Below are 18947 nucleotides of genomic sequence, written 5' to 3' on the forward strand. Positions count from 1 at the left end.
AGAGGATAAATGCTGAGTCTCATCACCAGCCAGTCAGACTAGCTTGGTCTAGTCAGAAAGACACGAACTGAGGAAGCCTCTTGGATGAGAGGCGAAACGTCTTCATTGATATATACCAAGTCCAGTTGCACTTGATTCAAGTCCTTTGGATAACCATGACCTGGATGAATGAGAACATTCATAGACATGCATCACTTCGCTCCATCTCCAACCACCATTTCTAAAGACAGCAGCAGGAGAGCCACTGTTGTTTTACGTGCACAAGAACATTACATGATAAATAATGTCGATGGTGTGACTGTTGATTTCAGGTCCTTAATTTTCTAGATGTGAATGTTCCAGGTTATGGTTCATTAAATAACAATCTGGAACATTCTCACTTAAATATACGTCAGATTTCTATCACCAAATGAGGTGGCACTGATGATTCATCTGATGATCAGCAATTGATGACGAATGACTACACTCGCTAGCCCTTGGCTAACGGGTCTGACCCTTTAGTTAACTGATTAGCGCAGTCATCCGTGGTGCAGGGAACCCAGGTTCGATTCCCGGCTTTCCCCTGAATTCTCGCTTCATTGAATTTGATTGTTACTTCAACGTAATATGCAAACTTTACATTAAATGAACAGAAATACGTTGGCCCACAACGGTGGTGCAGAATGTTGGAGTATTTGCCATATAATGTTACATTGGAACTTAGTGTAGTGAAACCGCATGCACGCATAATACAGTACGTAAAACATCACACCGTTCTGTCCACGGTACATTCAAAAAGGCCGATGCCAAAAATTAATAATCCACAAGGCCGATGCCAAAAAAGAAATCCAAATCTCTATGGGTGGGAACCTGGATGTGGGTATGTTTCCTGGTCGCTGCACTAGCGCCTCCTCTGGCCAGTCGGGGCATCTATTCGTGAGGGGGAGGGGGGGAATAGCGCGATCCTCCCACGCGCTACATCCCCCCGGTGAAACTCCTCACTGTCAGGTGAAAAGAAACGGCGGGTGACTCCACATGTATTGGAGGATTCATGTGGTAGTCTGCAGCCCTCCCCAGTTGGGCAGAGGGGGTGGAACAGCGACAGGGACGGCTCGAAAGAGTGGGGCAATTGGTTTGGCGAAGTACAATCAAGGAGAAATAAACAGGGAAAAAGCAAATCAATCAATCAATCAATCAATCAATCCACGAGGTCCGGGGATGTCTACAGGGTCCAGAAGTGATGTGCTGTCCTCCTCTCTTGATCCATCGATAGAGATTAACTCTAACCCTTAAGCTATAGTTAGCTGCTAGCAAAAGTAAGCATGGTTACTGTGTGAAGTCTTAGCTGCAACTAGCGAGATTAACCTCATAACACTAAAACACAAACTGGGGAGAGAGGACATGCAGGTGGCTGCTGCTGAGGTCGTCTCCCTAGTTGGTGGCAAACTAGACCCCTTGCAGTTTGCTTATCAAGCTGTCAAGGATGTGAAGGATGCAAAATTCTTTATCCTCGACAAACTATATAAGCACCTGGAGAAACCCAGTTCTCATGTGAGACTTATTTGCTGACTTCTCTTCGTCTTTTAAGAAGATACAACCTGACGTTTTGATCCAGCGGCTTGCTTATTTTAATTTAACTGGTCAGCTTTGGATGTTGCTTTTAATCTTTTTAACAGACAGAACCCAGCAGGTTTTAGTTAATGGAGGTATGTCCAATGTCCTGGTCTCAAACAGGGGCTCACCGTAGGGTTGCGTTATTTCCCTCCTGCTTTTTATTTTGTATACAGACAGCTGCAGGTCTTCTAAAGAGCGTAGCTACCTGGTGAAATTCTCTGTCTATACCACACTTTTGTCTCTTCTTCAGGACTCGGAGTCAGATCACGGTTGTGCCCTACCTGCCTTTGTTGAGTGGCGCGATGATGACTTCCTTGACCTTAATGTGTCGAACATTAAGGAATTTATTGATTTTAGGATTTAGAGAAAGCATACGACAGGGTGCTGAGAGAGGAGGTGTGGTATTGTATGAGGAAGTTGAGAGTGGCAGAGAAGTATGTCAGAGTGGTGCAGGATATGTATGAGGGAAGTGTGACAGTGGTGAGGTGTGTGGTTGGAATGACAGATAGGTTCAAGGTGAAGGTGGGATTACATCAGGGATCAGCTCTGAGCCCTTTCTTGTTTGCAATAGTGATGGACAGGTTGATGGATGAGATCAGGCAGGAGTCTCCATGGACGATGATGTTTGCAGATGACATTGTGATCTGGAGCGAGAGTAGGGTGCAGGTGGAGGAGAGCCTGGAAAGGTGGAGGTATGCACTGGAGAGAGGAGGAATTAAAGTCAGTAGCAGCAAGACAGAATACATATGCACGAATGAGAGGGAGGACAGCAGAATGGTGAGGATGCAAGGAGTAGAGGTGATGAAGGCCTATGAGTTTAAATACTTGGGGTCAACTGTACAGAGTAACGGGGAGTGCAAAAGAGAGGTGAAGAAGAGAGTGCAGGCAGGGTGGAGTGGGTGGAGAAGAGTGTCAGGAGTGATTTGTGACAGAAGGGTACCAGCAAGAGTTAAAGGGAAGCTTTACAAGATGGTAGTGAGACCAGTTATGTTGTATGGTTTGGAGACAGTGGCACTGATGAAAAGACAGGAGGTGGAGCTGGAGGTGGCAGAGATGAAGATGATAAGATTTTCACTGGGAGTAACGAAGAAGGACAAGATTAGCAACGATTATATTAGAGGGACAGCTCAGGTTGGACGGTTTGGAGACAAAGCAAGAGAGACAAGATTGAGATGGTTTGGACATGTGTGGAGGAGAGATGCTGGGTATATTGGGAGAAGGATGCTGAATATGGAGCTGCCAGGGAAGAGGAGAAGAGGAAGGCCAAAGAGGAGGTTTATGGATGTGGTGAGGGAGGACATGCAGGTGGCTGGTGTGACAGAGGAAGATGCAGAGGACAGGAAGAGATGGAAACGCTGTGGCGATCACTTACGGGGGCAGCCGAAAGTAGTAATAGTAGTAGTAGTGATAAACCCAAAGCTAGCACTATACATGGTGAGGATATTCTAATTGTTGACACTTATATGTACTTGGGAGCCGTGTTCGACTCCCAACTCAAGTTCAATGTGAACACAGATTCACTTCAAGCTTGGACAACAAAGAATTCACTTACTGCGGAGGCTTAACTCCTTTAATGTGGTAACGGCATCTTATGTATTTTTTACCATTCATTTATTGAAAGTATTTTAAGTTGTTCCTCTATTTGGTGGTTTAATGGGATTAATGGGTATTTTCAGTGAAAAAAAATACCTCTGTTGTCTTTCTTTCTGTTTCTCTGTGTTTATTTAAATAAAAACATGCCTCTGTTGTCTTTCTTTCTGTTTCTCTGTTTATTTAAATAAAAACATACCTGCTGTCTTTCTTTCTGTTTCTCTGTGTTTATTTAAATAAAAACATACCTGTTGTCTTTCTTTGGGTTTCTCTGTGTTTATTTAAATAAAAACATACCTCTGTTGTCTTTCTTTCTGGATGTCTGTGTTTATTTAAATAAAAACATGCCTCTGTTGTCTTTCTTTGTGTTTATTTAAATAAAACATACCTGTTATATTTCTTTGTGTTTCTCTGTGTTTATTTAAATGAAAACATACCTATGTTTTCTTTCTTTCTGTTTCTGTTTATTTAAATAAAAACATACCTCTGTTGTCTTTCTTTGTGTTTCTCTGTGTTTATTTAAATAAAACATACCTATTATCTTTCTTTGTGTTTCTCTGTGTTTATTTAAATAAAAACATACCTGTTTTCTTTCTTTCTGTTTCTGTTTATTTAAATAAAAACATACCTCTGTTGTCTGTCTTTCTATTTCTGTTTATTTAAATAAAAACACACCTCTGTTGTCTTTCTTTCTGGATCTCTGTGTTTATTTAAATAAAACATACCTGTTGTCTTTCTTTGTGTTTCTTTGCGTTTATTTAAATAAGAACATACCTGTTTTCTTTCTTTGTCTTTCTCTGTGTTTATTTAAATAAAAACATACCTGTTGTCTTTCTTTGTGTTTCGCTGTGTTTATTTAAATAAAAACATGCCTCTGTTGTCTTTCTTTGCGTTTCTCTGTGTTTATTTAAATAAAACATAGCTGTTGTCTTTCTTTGCGTTTCTCTGTGATTATTTAAACAAAAACATACCTCTGTTGTCTTTCTTTCTGTTTCTGTTTATTTAAATAAAAACATACCTCTGTTTTCTTTCTTTCTGGATCTCTGTGTTTATTTAAATAAAAACATACCTTTCGTCTTTCTTTGTGTTTCTCTGTTTTTATTTAAATAAAAACATACCTGTTGTCTTTCTTTGTGTTTCTCTGTGTTTATTTAAATAAAAACATACCTCTTCTGTCTTTCTTTGTGTTTCTGTTTATATGAATAAAGACATACCTCTGTTGTCTTTCTTTCTGTTTCTCTGTGTTTATATAAATAAAAACATACCTCTATTGTCTTTATTTGTGTTTCTGTTTATATAAATAAAAACATACCTCTGTTGTCTTTCTTTGTGTTTCTGTTTATATAAATAAAAACATACCTCTGTTGTCTTTCTTTCTGTTTCTCTGTGTTTATATAAATAAAAACATACCTCTGTTGTCTTTCTTTCTGGATCTCTGTGTTTATTTTGCCGATTCTGTTCAGAAGTTTTTTCCTTCTCTGTTCTGGAGGAAGATGACTGCAGTCCTCTGGAACAGAGCCCTGCATGGATGTATGGACACACACACACACACACACACACACACACACAGATAAAGAGACAGACAGACGGACGGACAGACAGACAGAGACAGAGACAGAGACAGACAGACAGACAGGCAGGCAGATATAAACAGACAGACAGACAGACAGGCAGACAGAGATAAAGAGACAGAGGCAGACAGACAGGCGGGCGGGCAGAGATAAAGAGACAGACAGAGATAAAGAGACAGACAGACAGACAGGCAGGCAGGCAGAGATAAAGAGACAGAGGCAGACAGACAGGTGGGCAGACAGACAGAGATAAAGAGACAGATGGACAGACAGACAGACAAGCAGAGATAAAGAGACACAGGCAGACAGACAGGTGGGCAGAAAGACAGAGATAAAGAGACAGATAGACAGACAGGCATGCAGAGATAAAGAGACAGAGGCAGACAGACAGGCGGGCAGACAGACAGAGATAAAGACAGACAGGCGGGCAGGCAGACAGGCAGAGATAAAGAGACAGATAGACAGACAGACAGGCAGAGATAAAGAGACAGATAGACAGACAGACAGGCAGAGATAAAGAGACAGAGGCAGACAGACAGGCGGACAGACAGAGAAAAAGACAGGCAGGCAGACAGACAGAGATAAAGAGACAGATAGACAGAGATAAAGAGACAGATAGACAGACAGACAGACAGACAGGCAGGCAGGCAGGCAGACAGACAGAGATAAAGAGACAGATAGACAGACAGACAGGCAGGCAGACAGAGATAAAGAGACAGAGGCAGACAGACAGGCGGGCAGACAGACAGAGGTAAAGAGACAGATAGACAGACAGACAGACCGACAGAGATAAAGAGACAGATAGACAGAGATAAAGAGACAGATAGACAGACAGACAGACAGGCAGGCAGGCAGAGATAAAGAGACAGAGGCAGACAGACAGAGATAAAGAGACAGATAGACAGACAGACAGACCGACAGAGATAAAGAGACAGATAGACAGAGATAAAGAGACAGATAGACAGACAGACAGAGAGGTAGGCATGCAGAGATAAAGAGACAGATAGACAGACAGACAGACAGACAGACAGACAGACAGACAGACAGACAGACAGACAGACAGAGATAAAGAGATAGATAGACAGACAGACAGACAGATATAAAGAGACAGATAGACAGATAGACAGACAGACAGAGATAAAGAGACAGATAGACAGACAGACAGACAGACAGGCAGAGCTAAAGAGACACAGGCAAACAGACAGGTGGGCAGACAGACATAGATAAAGAGACAGATAGACAGACAGACAGACAGACAGACAGAGATAAAGAGACAGATAGACAGACAGACAGACAGACAGACAGGCAGGCAGGCAGAGATAAAGAGACAGAGGCAGACAGACAGGCGGGCAGACAGACAGGCAGGCGGGCAGACAGACAGGCAGGCAGGCAGACAGACAGAGATAAAGAGATAGATAGACAGACAGACAGACAGGCAGGCAGGCAGGCAGGCAGGCAGAGATAATGAGACAGACAGACAGACAGAGATAAAGAGACAGACAGACAGACAGACAGACAGAGACAGACAGACAGACAGACAGACTTGTAGGCAGGCTGGATAACAGACAAAGGAAAACACACAAATAGACAGGCCAGTAGACAGACAGAAAGACAGATTTGGTCACACAGAGAGAGACAGACACCTTCTCACCAGTTTGAGTGACAGCTGTAGATTCCAAAGAGAAGCATGGAGGAAAGAATAGCGCCATATTAACTTCGACACAGTCAGCCAGATTCAGCCTGGGTCATTGTGCTTCATCTAGTTTCACCATCAGCTGGATGTTGAAACTCATTCAGGGCTTTACTGAAACAGGCCTTAAAGACTGAGCACTTTCATCTGAAAGGTAGCTCTGAACTGGACGTTGTGGTCTGAAGATTTCAACCACGAGACTCGCATGTGAGCCTGACAATTTGTTTTTTCATTTTAGAAAGCTGTGAGAACCTGACAACGCCTGACCATGACTTCAAAAACATGAAGTCTACACCTCTTTCAGAGTTATTATATTCTCTTAACTACAGCAAATACTTTTCATTCTTTTCTATTTCCCAGAGTTCCCAGAATCAATTCATCTGGGCAGAAGGTTTAATGGTTGAAATGTTTCCTCTCATTGACCTCCTCGGTCTCAGCTGATCCCAAACCTCATAAACAGCACCGCTGCATAACGACCGAAACCAGTGGTCTAACCGGTTTCATATGCAAATTGCCATAACCATTAATTCGAGTTACAATGGCCATGTGTACTATACACATAGGATTAGAGAACAAGTGCAACAACATAAGATGGTGACACATGTACCCTTAGTATCCCCAGCTGGTTTGAATGCTGGTTTAAACAGGGAGTCAAAGAGACCATCTACACGAGGAGGCAATGACCATCCCTGAACCGAGAAGGGGGGATAAGAGTACATCTGTCGCCATCTTGCAACACTGGGATCACAGTGATTCCCCAATCCTCTGTGAATAGTACACTTGGCCATTATAATTTGAATTAATGGCCATGACAATTTGTATATGAAACCAGATCATTATGCAATTGTGCTGTTTATAAGGTTGAGGATACCTACAGTCAGCTGAGACTAATGAAGTCCTAAGATGTGTGATGAAATGTATCCTCCATTAAACTTTGTGTCCAAATAAACTGATGCAACTTTCTGGGATTTGCACACTTGGATTATTGAGAATGCATCAAGATATTTTGACACATTTTGGCAAGGATTGCCTTAAAATTGTACGTGAGTATGAGCAAATGGCGTGTAAGATGGTTGACTACAGAAAACACCTGAGATTCAGCATCAGGTGCAGACAGAGCAGGAGTAAACCTAACAGCCTGCAAATTGAATATTGGGTCAAGGGCCACTGAGCTAGCAAGATCCTCCAGAGGTCACAGAGTCAGCTGCTGAATGAACGGGTGAGACAACACATTTTACCAGATGCTTTGAAAGCCAAAAAGGAGCAGATCCAACAGAGACTAATAGAGCATCTAGATGACACCACTTTTCAACAGGGGATTGAGTTCACAGATAAGACTCATCTAGCAAAGAATGGACAGTCGCAAACGAGGCAACAAAAGAAGTTCTGAACACCGGAGATATTGGCAGGCAACAGACTGCACCCTCAATGGTATGCAGAGAGACTGATGCCAGACACACGCCAGTGATGTGGACAAGAGGGTGAAGAATCTGTCCATCTGTCCAGCAGACAACTCACCCAGGTGAGCAAAGACATCCTTGTGAAGGGGCAGAATTTTGCTGTCATGCCGCGCTAAGTCCCATTGATGGAATCGATTGCAGCCACAGAGTCAGTGATCCAAAACAACCACAGCACCATCCTGGAGCAACTGCAGATGAAAGTTTCAGCCTGCCTCATGTTCACCCATTCATTAGAAATTCGGAAATTCCCCTGCACACTATATGAAGCCAATATTTCCTTATTACTAAAAGAGGGTAGGGATGAGACAGAGCCTTCGTCTTTTCGTGTTATTGCATTACTGAAGTCAGACTTGAAAATGTTCATGAGGTTATTAGCAAACAGGTTAAATAAATATATTCCAGCCATCATCCATGCTGATCTAACTGGCTTTGTCCCCAATAGAGTTTCATTTTTTGAACATCAGAAGACTAAAGAACATAATGTACCATAGGTTTCGGAAGGATTCTAAGGTGGCTTTCCTTTGCCTAGATGTGGAGAAGGCATTTGATCAAGTGGAATGGGCCTAGAATGGGTGATTGTATTGGAGGAATTTGGGTTTGGTGGCCAATTTGTCTCATGGATTACAACACTGTATGCTCACCCGTCTTCCTCCAACCTGACAAACTAAGAAAATCAGCTCGGTTCTTAATACATCGCGGATCACGCTACGGCTGTTCTATCAGCCCATTGCTCTTTGCAGTCGCCACTGAGCCCCTCGCCGTTAGTATTGGGGGAGGGGGACATTTGGAGTATCCTACTTAACTTGCTGCCACCGCGACCCAACCCTGGAGAAGCGGCTGATGATGAGATGAAGACGAGATGAAGACGAGACGAGACGAGACGAGACTGTATCTAAACTTGTTAAAAAGCAGTCGTCTATTAGCTGCTCACCATTCACGGCCCATGAGTCTCTGGACTTTTTCTCTAATAAGGTTGATGAGATCAGAAACAAAATTTGTTCTTCAACTCCAGCTAGTCCTGCAGATCCTGTCTTACCCAATTCATATCTGTCATAATCGTATAGTGATTGGAGAAAAACAAATCCCATGTGACATAAGTATAGCAGTCTACACTGATACACAGCATCCAATTGAAATTAAGAAATATAATACAAATAACAGAAGTGGTCTTAATCCTAGGGAAGCACTGTTAGCTGGTCAAAATAAGCTAAGAGGGGCTGCCAGGTAGATTATAACTTCTGGGCTGATCCGCGAATGGCAAAATTATGTTTTTTTCTACTTTAAGGAACATCATCATGTTCCCTATCAGGGATGGTGACGAAGGGAGTGCAGGGGACTTCCAACGAAATAGTATCCTTCTGCAAGCAAGAAGAGAATCGAAAGTGATCATGTTTAGCTGAATCGATGTGACATTTTCAAATAAGCCTGGCATTCCAAAAATAGCTATCCCTACACCAGGTGGAAACTCCACTCCAATGACTTCAGAAATTATTCCAAAAAAAGGAAGACAACAAACTTACCAATTTAGGGCATGATCAGCGTCTGCTAAATGAAATTGTAACATTGTAACATGTGTGTTAGTTCAGCTGGACAGCAGTCCCATTTGCCATCTACTTCAGGGTAAAATGTTGAAAGTTTCATTTTAGAGAGATGAATTCGATGCAGAACCTTAAACTGCATTAGACTCAGACGGGCACAGGAGGAAGTGGGATGGACATATGCAGTGGCTCTCCACCACCAGTCATCTGGGGCACCGTAAGGGGGGGCGGGGTTAGGACGATTCCAAGGGCCCAGCACTGACAGGGGCCCTTCAGAGAACACTATTATTATTTGTATTGTTATTATTATCATAAGTGAGTGAATGTACTTAAAATTATAATTGTATATATTAAAAAGTTACAAATGAAACAAACTTGTGTTTTGTTTCTCCATTTTTGGCAAAATTATCAGGATGGATTGGCCTTATTTCCCCCCTCTCTCTATGCATTGCATGGTTCAGTCTTACAGAGCGCGCTAGCCTAGAACAGTTGATTACAGTAGAATAACGTTAGGTAAAGAGACGAAGAGATGTCGTCCGAAGCTAAATCAGGTTGTCAGAAAAGAAAAGAAAGACAAAAAAATAAATAAAGAAAAGCTGCGAGTGACATTAAGGGGCGACAGCTAGTCACAAAGTTTTTTCAAAAGAAAGGTCTTTATTCACGGCCCCTCCCTTTGGTGCCCATGACATGTAGCTAGCTAACTTAGCCAACATAGCTATTCTGTGTGGCTTAATCACTGCGTGGATGATCTGGCTAACTTCAAGTAAAGTTAACTTACAGTGCAGTGTCAGGGTAATTTCAGTTATTTATTGGCACCGAAAATGAGATGAGTGCAAATTTGCTCCAGATATAACTACAGCTCAGTGAAGTTGTAGCCTATTTCCAGCAGCTAGTATGCTAGGCTACTACCACTTCCCAAAAATAGCATTCAGTTTTGCAGGGAGGAATAAATAATTATTACAAATAGACCCCAGCAGGAGAAATTTTGAAATTTAAAATGCTGACGGAATTGTGTCCAATTGTTAAGCATGGGTGTGACAATGAGGCTAGAGGTATGTCAGGAGGGGCATGACGGTAAGGGGTGCAAACAAGAGCTCGAAGGGAAGACGACGAGGAGTCAGCCTCCATACGGCACCAGTCCATGTCTGGATCTTCTTCTTCTTTGGCTTATTCTCTGTTCTCAGGGGTCGCCACAGCGGATTTTACAGTTTCCATTGGTACCCTGTGAGGGCACAGCACCAGTGGCGGCCGTTGTTAACCCGGGCCTTGACCGATCCGGTATGGAGCCTTGACCGATCTGGTCGAGGCTCCATACTTTGGTCTTGTCAAGCCGCATACTAAATTGGCAAAATTTTATGTCGGATGCCCTCCCTGACACAACCACTAACATTGTGCACGAGGGCACAGGTAAAGCACTGGATGCCATCCCAGTATTCATGGACTTGCACCCATGTCTGTCGCTATAGTCCATGTCTGGATGATGTAGCCAAAAAATGATCTTTTGGATGTTTACTGCCCAATAATAAAACAAAGTTTGGAAGAGCTAAGCCCCCTTTTGAGCTGTTTATCTGAAGCAGAGATTTATTCATGCGTGGATCACTGCTCCTCCATATAAAGGTTGAAATCAAGCTGTCAACTGAGAGTACAAAGATTTGGGCATAAAAAGAGGCAAACACATAACAAGATAAAGAAGTCCGGCAAAACGTTCATTTTCACACATTAAACTCTGCCAGTTAAAGCTTGAGGAACAACTGTCCAACTCTAAAGGTCTGATCTCACTTTTTCAACAAGGGTTTTAAAATTCTCTTTATGTAGAGATGTAATGGAACGAGCGATATGTATACCCAGGTATTTAAACTAGTTTTAGAAAAACGAAAAGGAAGTTCACAATGGTTGATCATTAATGCAGAGTTAGCCAAAGGAGTTGAATCAAGTGCAACTGGACTTGGTATATATCCATGAAGACGTTTCGCCTCTCATCCAAGAGGCTTCCTCAGTTCGTGCCTTTCTGACTAGACCAAGCTAGTCTGACTGGCTGGTGATGAGACTCAGATATTTATCCTCTAGGAGTCGTTGTCAGAGCTATTGACGTCCATGGTCTTTGTGATCCGATGTTTACCAACGCCCGTCGCTAACAGAGCCATAGATATGCGTGGCTCTTTTGTGTACCGATGTTTGGCCGCGCCCGTCGTTATCGGAGCTGTTGATATGCGTGGTTCTCCTGTGCTCCGATGTTTGGCCGCGCCCGTCGCCATCGGAACTATTGATTTGCATTTATTTAGCAGCGACGGTGGTTGGGGGTGTTAGTTTCGACTTCATTGTTCAGTGGTCATGAGAGTCGTTGGAGCCGTTAGTGAGCGACTGTTGTTCTTGGAGGCTAGGCTTCTTGACTTAGTCCATGGGCCAGAGCCCAAAATTTCCTATTTCGGTACACTCAAGGTGGCAAAACTTACTTATAATTTTTGAAAGGATCCATGTCTGTAGATGATATTTTGGTATGATAACTATTCCTGAGTGGTAGCTGTATCACAGTTATCAGCTCATGAAGTTAACCACCCCCTAAAGTAAATTGCATTTTAGACGCTGGTGCATATCCTGGTTTAACCTCATGGTCAGGACATTTTTCAGTGTTCTATAATATTGTCTTTGGTATCATTTTAAAGGGGACCTTCTTAGCTTTCATTCAAGCCCTGTTGTGGATATTTCTCACAAATATAGAGGTCACTTGAGCTCTTCAACCCGTCAATAACACACATCTTTCTGCAATGTTCGCCTAAACTATATACTTTCTTTTAGCCCTGTGGCATCTAGGAATATCAGGGACACAAAACACAAAAACTGGAATACTCACAGGACTGTAAAGATTCAGAAAATGTATAATATACCCATACTATTTCATTGTGTGAGGTGATTGTGAACCTTAAATTAGAAGGGCATTATTCCTAAGAAACTAACTAGACCAAAGCCAGTTAGTCCATGGGTCAGACCAGATATCGATATCACCCAAGGTGACACAACTTCACTGGTGCCATTTTATTTGGTACACTAACAGAAGTAAAACAATACATGATAACCTTTCCAAATGAGCAGCTATTTCATTTTTCTTTCAGGAAACCTGTTTCTGTGCCTCTCACGATTGTGTATTTGCCCAGATTTTTACAAATATAGCATTTCAACACCCCTGGTACTGATTAGCCTAGCTTAAACTCTGGGACAGTTCTTAGTTGGCCAACAACCAAGGATAACCAGTACTGTGTACTTCCATTCATTGTGCTAAGCTAGGCTAACGTGCAGCCAGATAGCTTTCTACTAAACACATATAGAGGAAACTGGTATCTATCTTCTTGTCTCACTCTGGAGAAGATTGTAAGCTAATTTCCCATAATGTTAGCATGTTCTTTTAATGTATATGTTAATATGATTAGTTAAAGTGGCTACGAGGAACTTTCATCTTGTGTTGATTTTAGCGGCCTCATGTGGACAAAATACAGCTGTTGCATAGCAACTAGGTAATGTATCTATTTGTGGCTAAGTAAGATAAATAATGGTAATATGACGCTGGTGAAGCAAAGTAAACTTTGTTTTAGTAGTGTTCATACACCTAAGTTACATGTATTTGTTTGTATGTGGCGGGTGAAAACTGACTGAATATGGCCACTGGTGAACAAGCAAGTTTTTACCCAATACCAAAGCGCCCACGGGTGGAGTGCATTATCCACTGTTCTGATGATACAGATAAGCTGGTTTCACTACAAAGTGTCGACTCATGGAGAACTCTGCTCAGGGCAGCTCAGATACGAAATCATGCACCAGTTTTGAAACTGGCAAAAGACATTCCTGAGGGACAGATTCCAGCAATCTACTACCACAGAAAGTGTCGCAGTATCTTCACTATGAAGCAAATTCTTGATGGCCTCCTTGCAAAAGAAAAGAAAAGTTGTCTCTCTGCTGAAGAGAAACAATCTAAGAGAGTAGCTCGACATGCTCCAAGTACATCTAGGACTTATGATGCAGAGTGCATATTTTGTCAGAAAAACAGCAAATATTCCAAGAGACAGAATACGAGAGAAGTATTGGTGCAGTGTCGAGAACTGCGAGCTGATGCAAAGATCAGGAGTGCAGCCACAAAGAAAAGGGACAGCAGAATCCTTGCCATTGTGAGTAGAGACCTTGTAGCAGCTGAAGGGCACTACCACAGGTCATGCTATAGACTTTACACCAAAGAAGAGATTTCCAAAGGAGAGGTTGCCAGCAATGAAGATGATGATGTTGCAGCCTAGTATGAAGCTGCTGTGAATAAGGCATACAATGAGCTGTTCCTCTTCATCAGGATGGAGCTTTTTGGCAATCCTCAAGTGATGACAATGACTGATCTCTCGTCTAGACTGGTAGCTTCAATGAACTCCCAAGGCATTGCCCAAGTCAAGGAATCAACCAAGAAGCACATAAGGCGAAACCTGGAGAGTGAGTTTGCTGGAGCCTTGCAGATATTCCCTGATGAGAAAGGAAAATTCCTCCTCTATCCCGATAACTTTTCCATGAGGGAACTTGCCAAAGAAAACCAGTCTCTCAAAAGGGAGCTGCAGACCCTGAAAAGTGTCAGTGCACAAGATGTTATAGCCAAAGCAGCCATCAAATTGAGAGCAGACATTAAAAGTCAAGATGTTCCTCAAACCTGGCCGCCTGAAGTCAAACCAGAAGCAGAATGTCCTACCATTCCAGAGTCGCTCATTATCTTCCTGTACTCTCTACTCACAGGCTCAAATGATCCTGATCATGCATCCCAGAGAGTGCAGTGCCTTCTGCAGTCATTTGGCCATGACATAGTATATGCAGTGACATGTGGAAATACCAAGCCTTCCAAGCACATTGTTCTGCCATTCAGTGTCAAATCGTTGACAGGAAATGTAGAGTTGATAAACATCCTCAACCGACTTGGTCACAGTGTGTCCTATTCACAGATGGAAGAGATCAACACTGCCCTGTGTCTCCAGAAACTCTCATCATCAGGGAGTGGCATTGCCCTTCCAGCTAACATCCATCCTGGCATATTCACAACTTTAGCCTGAGACAATATCGACCGTCTTGAAGAAACTGTCAGTGGTGAGGGAACATCTCACAGAGTCCATGGGATTGCTGTGCAAGCAAAGCCAGTCAACCCACTTCCTGTCCAACCCATGCCCACTGTTCCCAAAACAAAGAAGAGAAGCATTGATGGACCCCCACCAATGTTACCAACTTACAATGCTGGACAACGGGTAGGGCCACCGCAAAGCAAAAAGTCAGATGCCGATACTGCAGCCAATACTAAGCTTGCCAGAGAGAAAAACCTTCTTTGGGTCCTAGCACGCATGTCACAACAAGAAGAACAGTCAGTCAGCAGCTGGACAGGCTTCAACATCCTGACTCGAGGAGAGATGACGGTCATCCCCGACAATATAGGCTATCTGCCTACCATCAATGCTCCAGCGACACAAATGTCTACTGTCAACGAGGTGCTTAACCAGTCACTGAGCATCATGCAGTGCTTAGGCCTGAGGAAGGTTGTCTGTCTTTGACAAAGCCCTGTATGCGAAGGCTGTCGAGATCACATGGAAACACCATGACAAGTTCCATGATATCATCGTTAGGCTTGGGGTATTCCACACCATCTGCACACTGCTGGCAATAATAGGAAAGCGTTTCCAAGATGCTGGACTCAAAGACCTCTGCATTGAGTCTGGCATGATTGCAGAAGGCTCAATTGCTGGTGTTATGGATGGCCGCAAGTACAACAGGGCAGTGCGACTACACAAGCTCCTGTATGAGGCTCTCATGCGACTGATCTTGAATGGTTTCCTGTCCTGGTTGGAAGAAACTCACAGGAATGACATGGTTCACCTGAATGAGACACTGAAGACCATTGACAGCCTTGGGAAAGAAGTCTCACAACATGCTTTGAAGGAGGTCCTCGAGAACAGCTCTTGTACACGCATCATGGATCTATTTGAAGTCTACCGTGAGTTCCTTAGAGGTGGAAACGGCAGCCTCTCGAACTTCTGGATGTCCTATTTGGACATGGTTGAAATCTTGTTGGGGCTCATCCGAGCATCCAGAGAGGGAGACTGGATGCTACACTTGGCTAGCATTCGAGCAATGATCCCATGGTGCTTTGCTTATGACAGGATGAATTATGCACGCTACCTCCCCTACTACTACGCCCAGATGTCTGAGCTGCCCATCACACACCCAGATGTGTACACAGAATTCATGGAAGGAGGCTTCTCAGTCCAAATGGGCTCCACCAATCCCTTTGGCTGAATCCCTGTTGACCAAGCTATAGAAGAAACGGTGAACAAAGACACCCAAACAGCTGGAGGGACAAAGGGATTCAGCTTGAAGCCAGGAACTGTGACCAAATATTATCTCACAACTGAGTATAGAAGCATGTACCTCAGACAGCTGAGAGACCTGACAGGTCAAGGCAGGTGCAAATGGTCTCATTCCAGATCTACAGAGTCCAAGGATCAAGAGAGATGAAGCAGATGTCCAGTCTCTCATGGACCTTATGGAGAATAACTGGCTCAATCCTATGTCCCCTGATGAGATTGATTTGGTTAGCCTCTCCACTGGCAACATGGCTCCACCTGATGTGACCATAGATCTCTTGAGAGCTCTTGAGAAAGGAGAAGAGGCCTACCAAGCATTCCAGCAAACAAGGTTAGATGCAGACCCACCACCTGTGAAATTCCACGACAAGATGACCAAGCAAAGTCTGAAAACATTCTCCAATGTCAGCACAAAACAAGCTCATGGAAAGAAAGCACAGGATGTGGTTCTGAAGGCAGATAGAAACCTTTTCAGTCACATGATCCTGGTGGCTGAAAGCAGGAAGGTGAATCTGAAGGATGTCCTTGCCTACCCATTGGGCCCACTACCATGGGCACTGGCAAATGCTGATGGGTCCTTACGAAAAACAAACAAGGCTGCACTTGCCAGAGAGCTTGAAAAGAATGTATCTCCTGCAGAAGACATCCCAATCCCATCTACTTCCATCATTGATGGGATGAGCCTGGTCCAAAAAATGAATGGCAACAACAAAACCTTTGCACAGGTGGCAGAGTCAGCCTTGACCCAGGTCCTCTGTGAGGGAGCACAGAGTGGGGGGATTGATGTTGTTTTTGATGTCTATCACCAGACTTCGATCAAAGATGCTGAACGACTGAACCGGGGTGGAGACATCACTCTCCAGTACAAGAATCTTGCAGGGGGACACCACGTCCAGCAGTGGAGAAAATTTCTGTGCAGTTCCTCCAACAAGACCAGTCTCATCAAGTTTCTGGTGGAAGAGTGGAAAATCCCACGATACAGAGCTATGCTGCATGGCAAGGTGTTGTACATGACCTGTGAGGAAACCTGCTACAAGTTGACAGAAGATGGGTGTGAGGAAGCAGCAGAACTGCACTCCACACATGAAGAAGCTGACACCCGTCTGCTCCTGCATGCATTGCATGCAGCAAATGCGGGCTCAAAGTCAGTTATCATCACAGCTGAGGACACTGATGTCATGGTGCTTTGTCTTGGCTTCCAGAAGGACATCACCTGTCCCATCTACCAGAAGTGTGGGACTCAGAACCGCACACGGTTTGTCGACATCACCAAACTGGCAAGTTCACTTGGAGACAGCATCTGTGACAGCCTAATTGGCTTACATGCCTTCACAGGCTGCGACACTGTCAGTGCATTCGCTGGTCGAGGGAAGCTGAATGCCCTGAAGATAGTGAGAAAGCACACTTCCTGCCAAGATACTTTAAGTCAACTGGGACAGACATGGAATGTGAGTGATGAGCTGTTCAAGAAAATTGAGCAGTTCACCTGTCGGATGTATGTAGCTAATAGCAGCACTGCTGAGGTGAACAAACTGCGTTACCAGCTCTTCTGCACCAAAAGGGGAGAGGTTGAATCCAGCCAGCTGCCACCATGTAGAGACTGTCTCTTTATGCATGTTCAACGAGCCAACTATCAGGCAGCAATATTTAAGTGCTGTCTGCAGGCTAACCCTGTGGTGCCAAGCCCTACTGAGTATGGATGGACAGACGATGAAGGCAAGCTGGCCATTTACTGGATGCGCTCCCCACCTGCACCAGATGTGGTCTTGGAAATGCTAACATGCAAGTGTGTGAATTCATGCAAAATGCCAAGCTGCATGTGCCTGTCAAATGGACTTCCATGCACAGACATGTGCAGGTTACAGACCTGCAGTAACCAAAAACAGCAGGATGGTCCAGAACTGGACTTTGAACTTAGGGAGTCAGATGATGAGAGAAACGAGCAGTTTGATGAATGACAGTGTGATGATTCTGATGGTATTACTGTGGTAGTAGTCTATTGATGCACAGGATGTTGATTCTGGACTTGGTTACCCAGAGCTTGATAACAATAATGTAACCATATTCACATATACCCATTACCCTACCCATTACCATTACATATACCCACTAATGATATGGGATTACATGTATTATTGACTAAGTATATGTAAATGTCAATGTTGTTTAAAATATTAAAATAGTTCATTACCTCACTATGGTATTCCTTTTTATCATGTATTTTGATTGTGTATTTAAACAAATGTAGAGAGACCAGTTTGTGACCTAACTGGCTTTGGTCTAGTTCTCATTTAAGGCTCACAATCACCTCACACAATGAAATAGTATGGGTATATTATACATTTTATGAATCTTTACAGTCCTGTGAGTATTCCAGTTTTTGTGTTTTGTGTCCCTGATATTCCTAGATGCCACAGGGCTAAAAGAAAGTATATAGTTTAGGCGAACATTGCAGAAAGATGTGTGTTATTGACGGGTTGAAGAGCTCAAGTGACCTCTATATTTGTGAGAAATATCCACAATAGGGTTTGAATGAAAGCTAAGAAGGTCCCCTTTAAAATGATACCAAAGACAATATTATAGAACATTGAAAAATGTCCTGACCATGAGGCTAAACCAGGATATTCACCAGCGTCTAAAATGCAATTTACTTTAGGGGGTGGTTAACTTCATGAGCTGATAACTGTGATACAGCTGCCACTCAGGAATGGTTATCATACCAAAATATCATCTACAGACATGGATCCTTTCAAAAATTATAAGTAAGTTTTGCCACCTTGAGTGTACCGAAATATCGTCTGGCCCATGGACTAACTCTCCTGGGTAGAGATGAAAGGACGGCATTGTAAGAGGGAGATAGGTGGTGTCGCAGACCTCCTCCTCTGTTGAGGGATGGTTTTTCCAGTTTCGCATAGACACACCACCTACCTCCCACTGAACAATGAAGTCGAAACTAACACCCCCAACGACCGTCGCTGCTAAACAAATGCAAATTAACAGCTCCGATGGCGACGGGCACGGCTGGACATCGGAGCACAGGAGAGCCACGCATATCTATGGCTCTGACAACGACTCCTAGAGGATAAATACTGAGTCTCATCCCCAGCCAGTCAGACTAGCTTGGTCTAGTCAGAAAG

General features: G+C 43.4%; 1 protein-coding gene across 1 annotated transcript in view; it reads right to left on the reverse strand.

Annotated features, from left to right (window-relative positions):
- The window catches only part of fnbp1a (formin binding protein 1a), a 187727-nt gene that overhangs the window by 28854 nt on the left and 139926 nt on the right, over positions 1–18947 (reverse strand). Inside the window, exons 12-13 of the mRNA XM_056278074.1 lie at positions 6406–6420; positions 4594–4703 (exon numbers count right to left, since the gene is read on the reverse strand). Coding sequence (XP_056134049.1) covers positions 4594–4703; positions 6406–6420 — 125 coding nt within the window. The remainder of the gene's footprint in view (positions 1–4593; positions 4704–6405; positions 6421–18947) is intronic.

This window comes from Lampris incognitus, chromosome 1 (assembly GCF_029633865.1).
Source record: "Lampris incognitus isolate fLamInc1 chromosome 1, fLamInc1.hap2, whole genome shotgun sequence".
Lineage (NCBI taxonomy): Eukaryota > Metazoa > Chordata > Actinopteri > Lampriformes > Lampridae > Lampris > Lampris incognitus.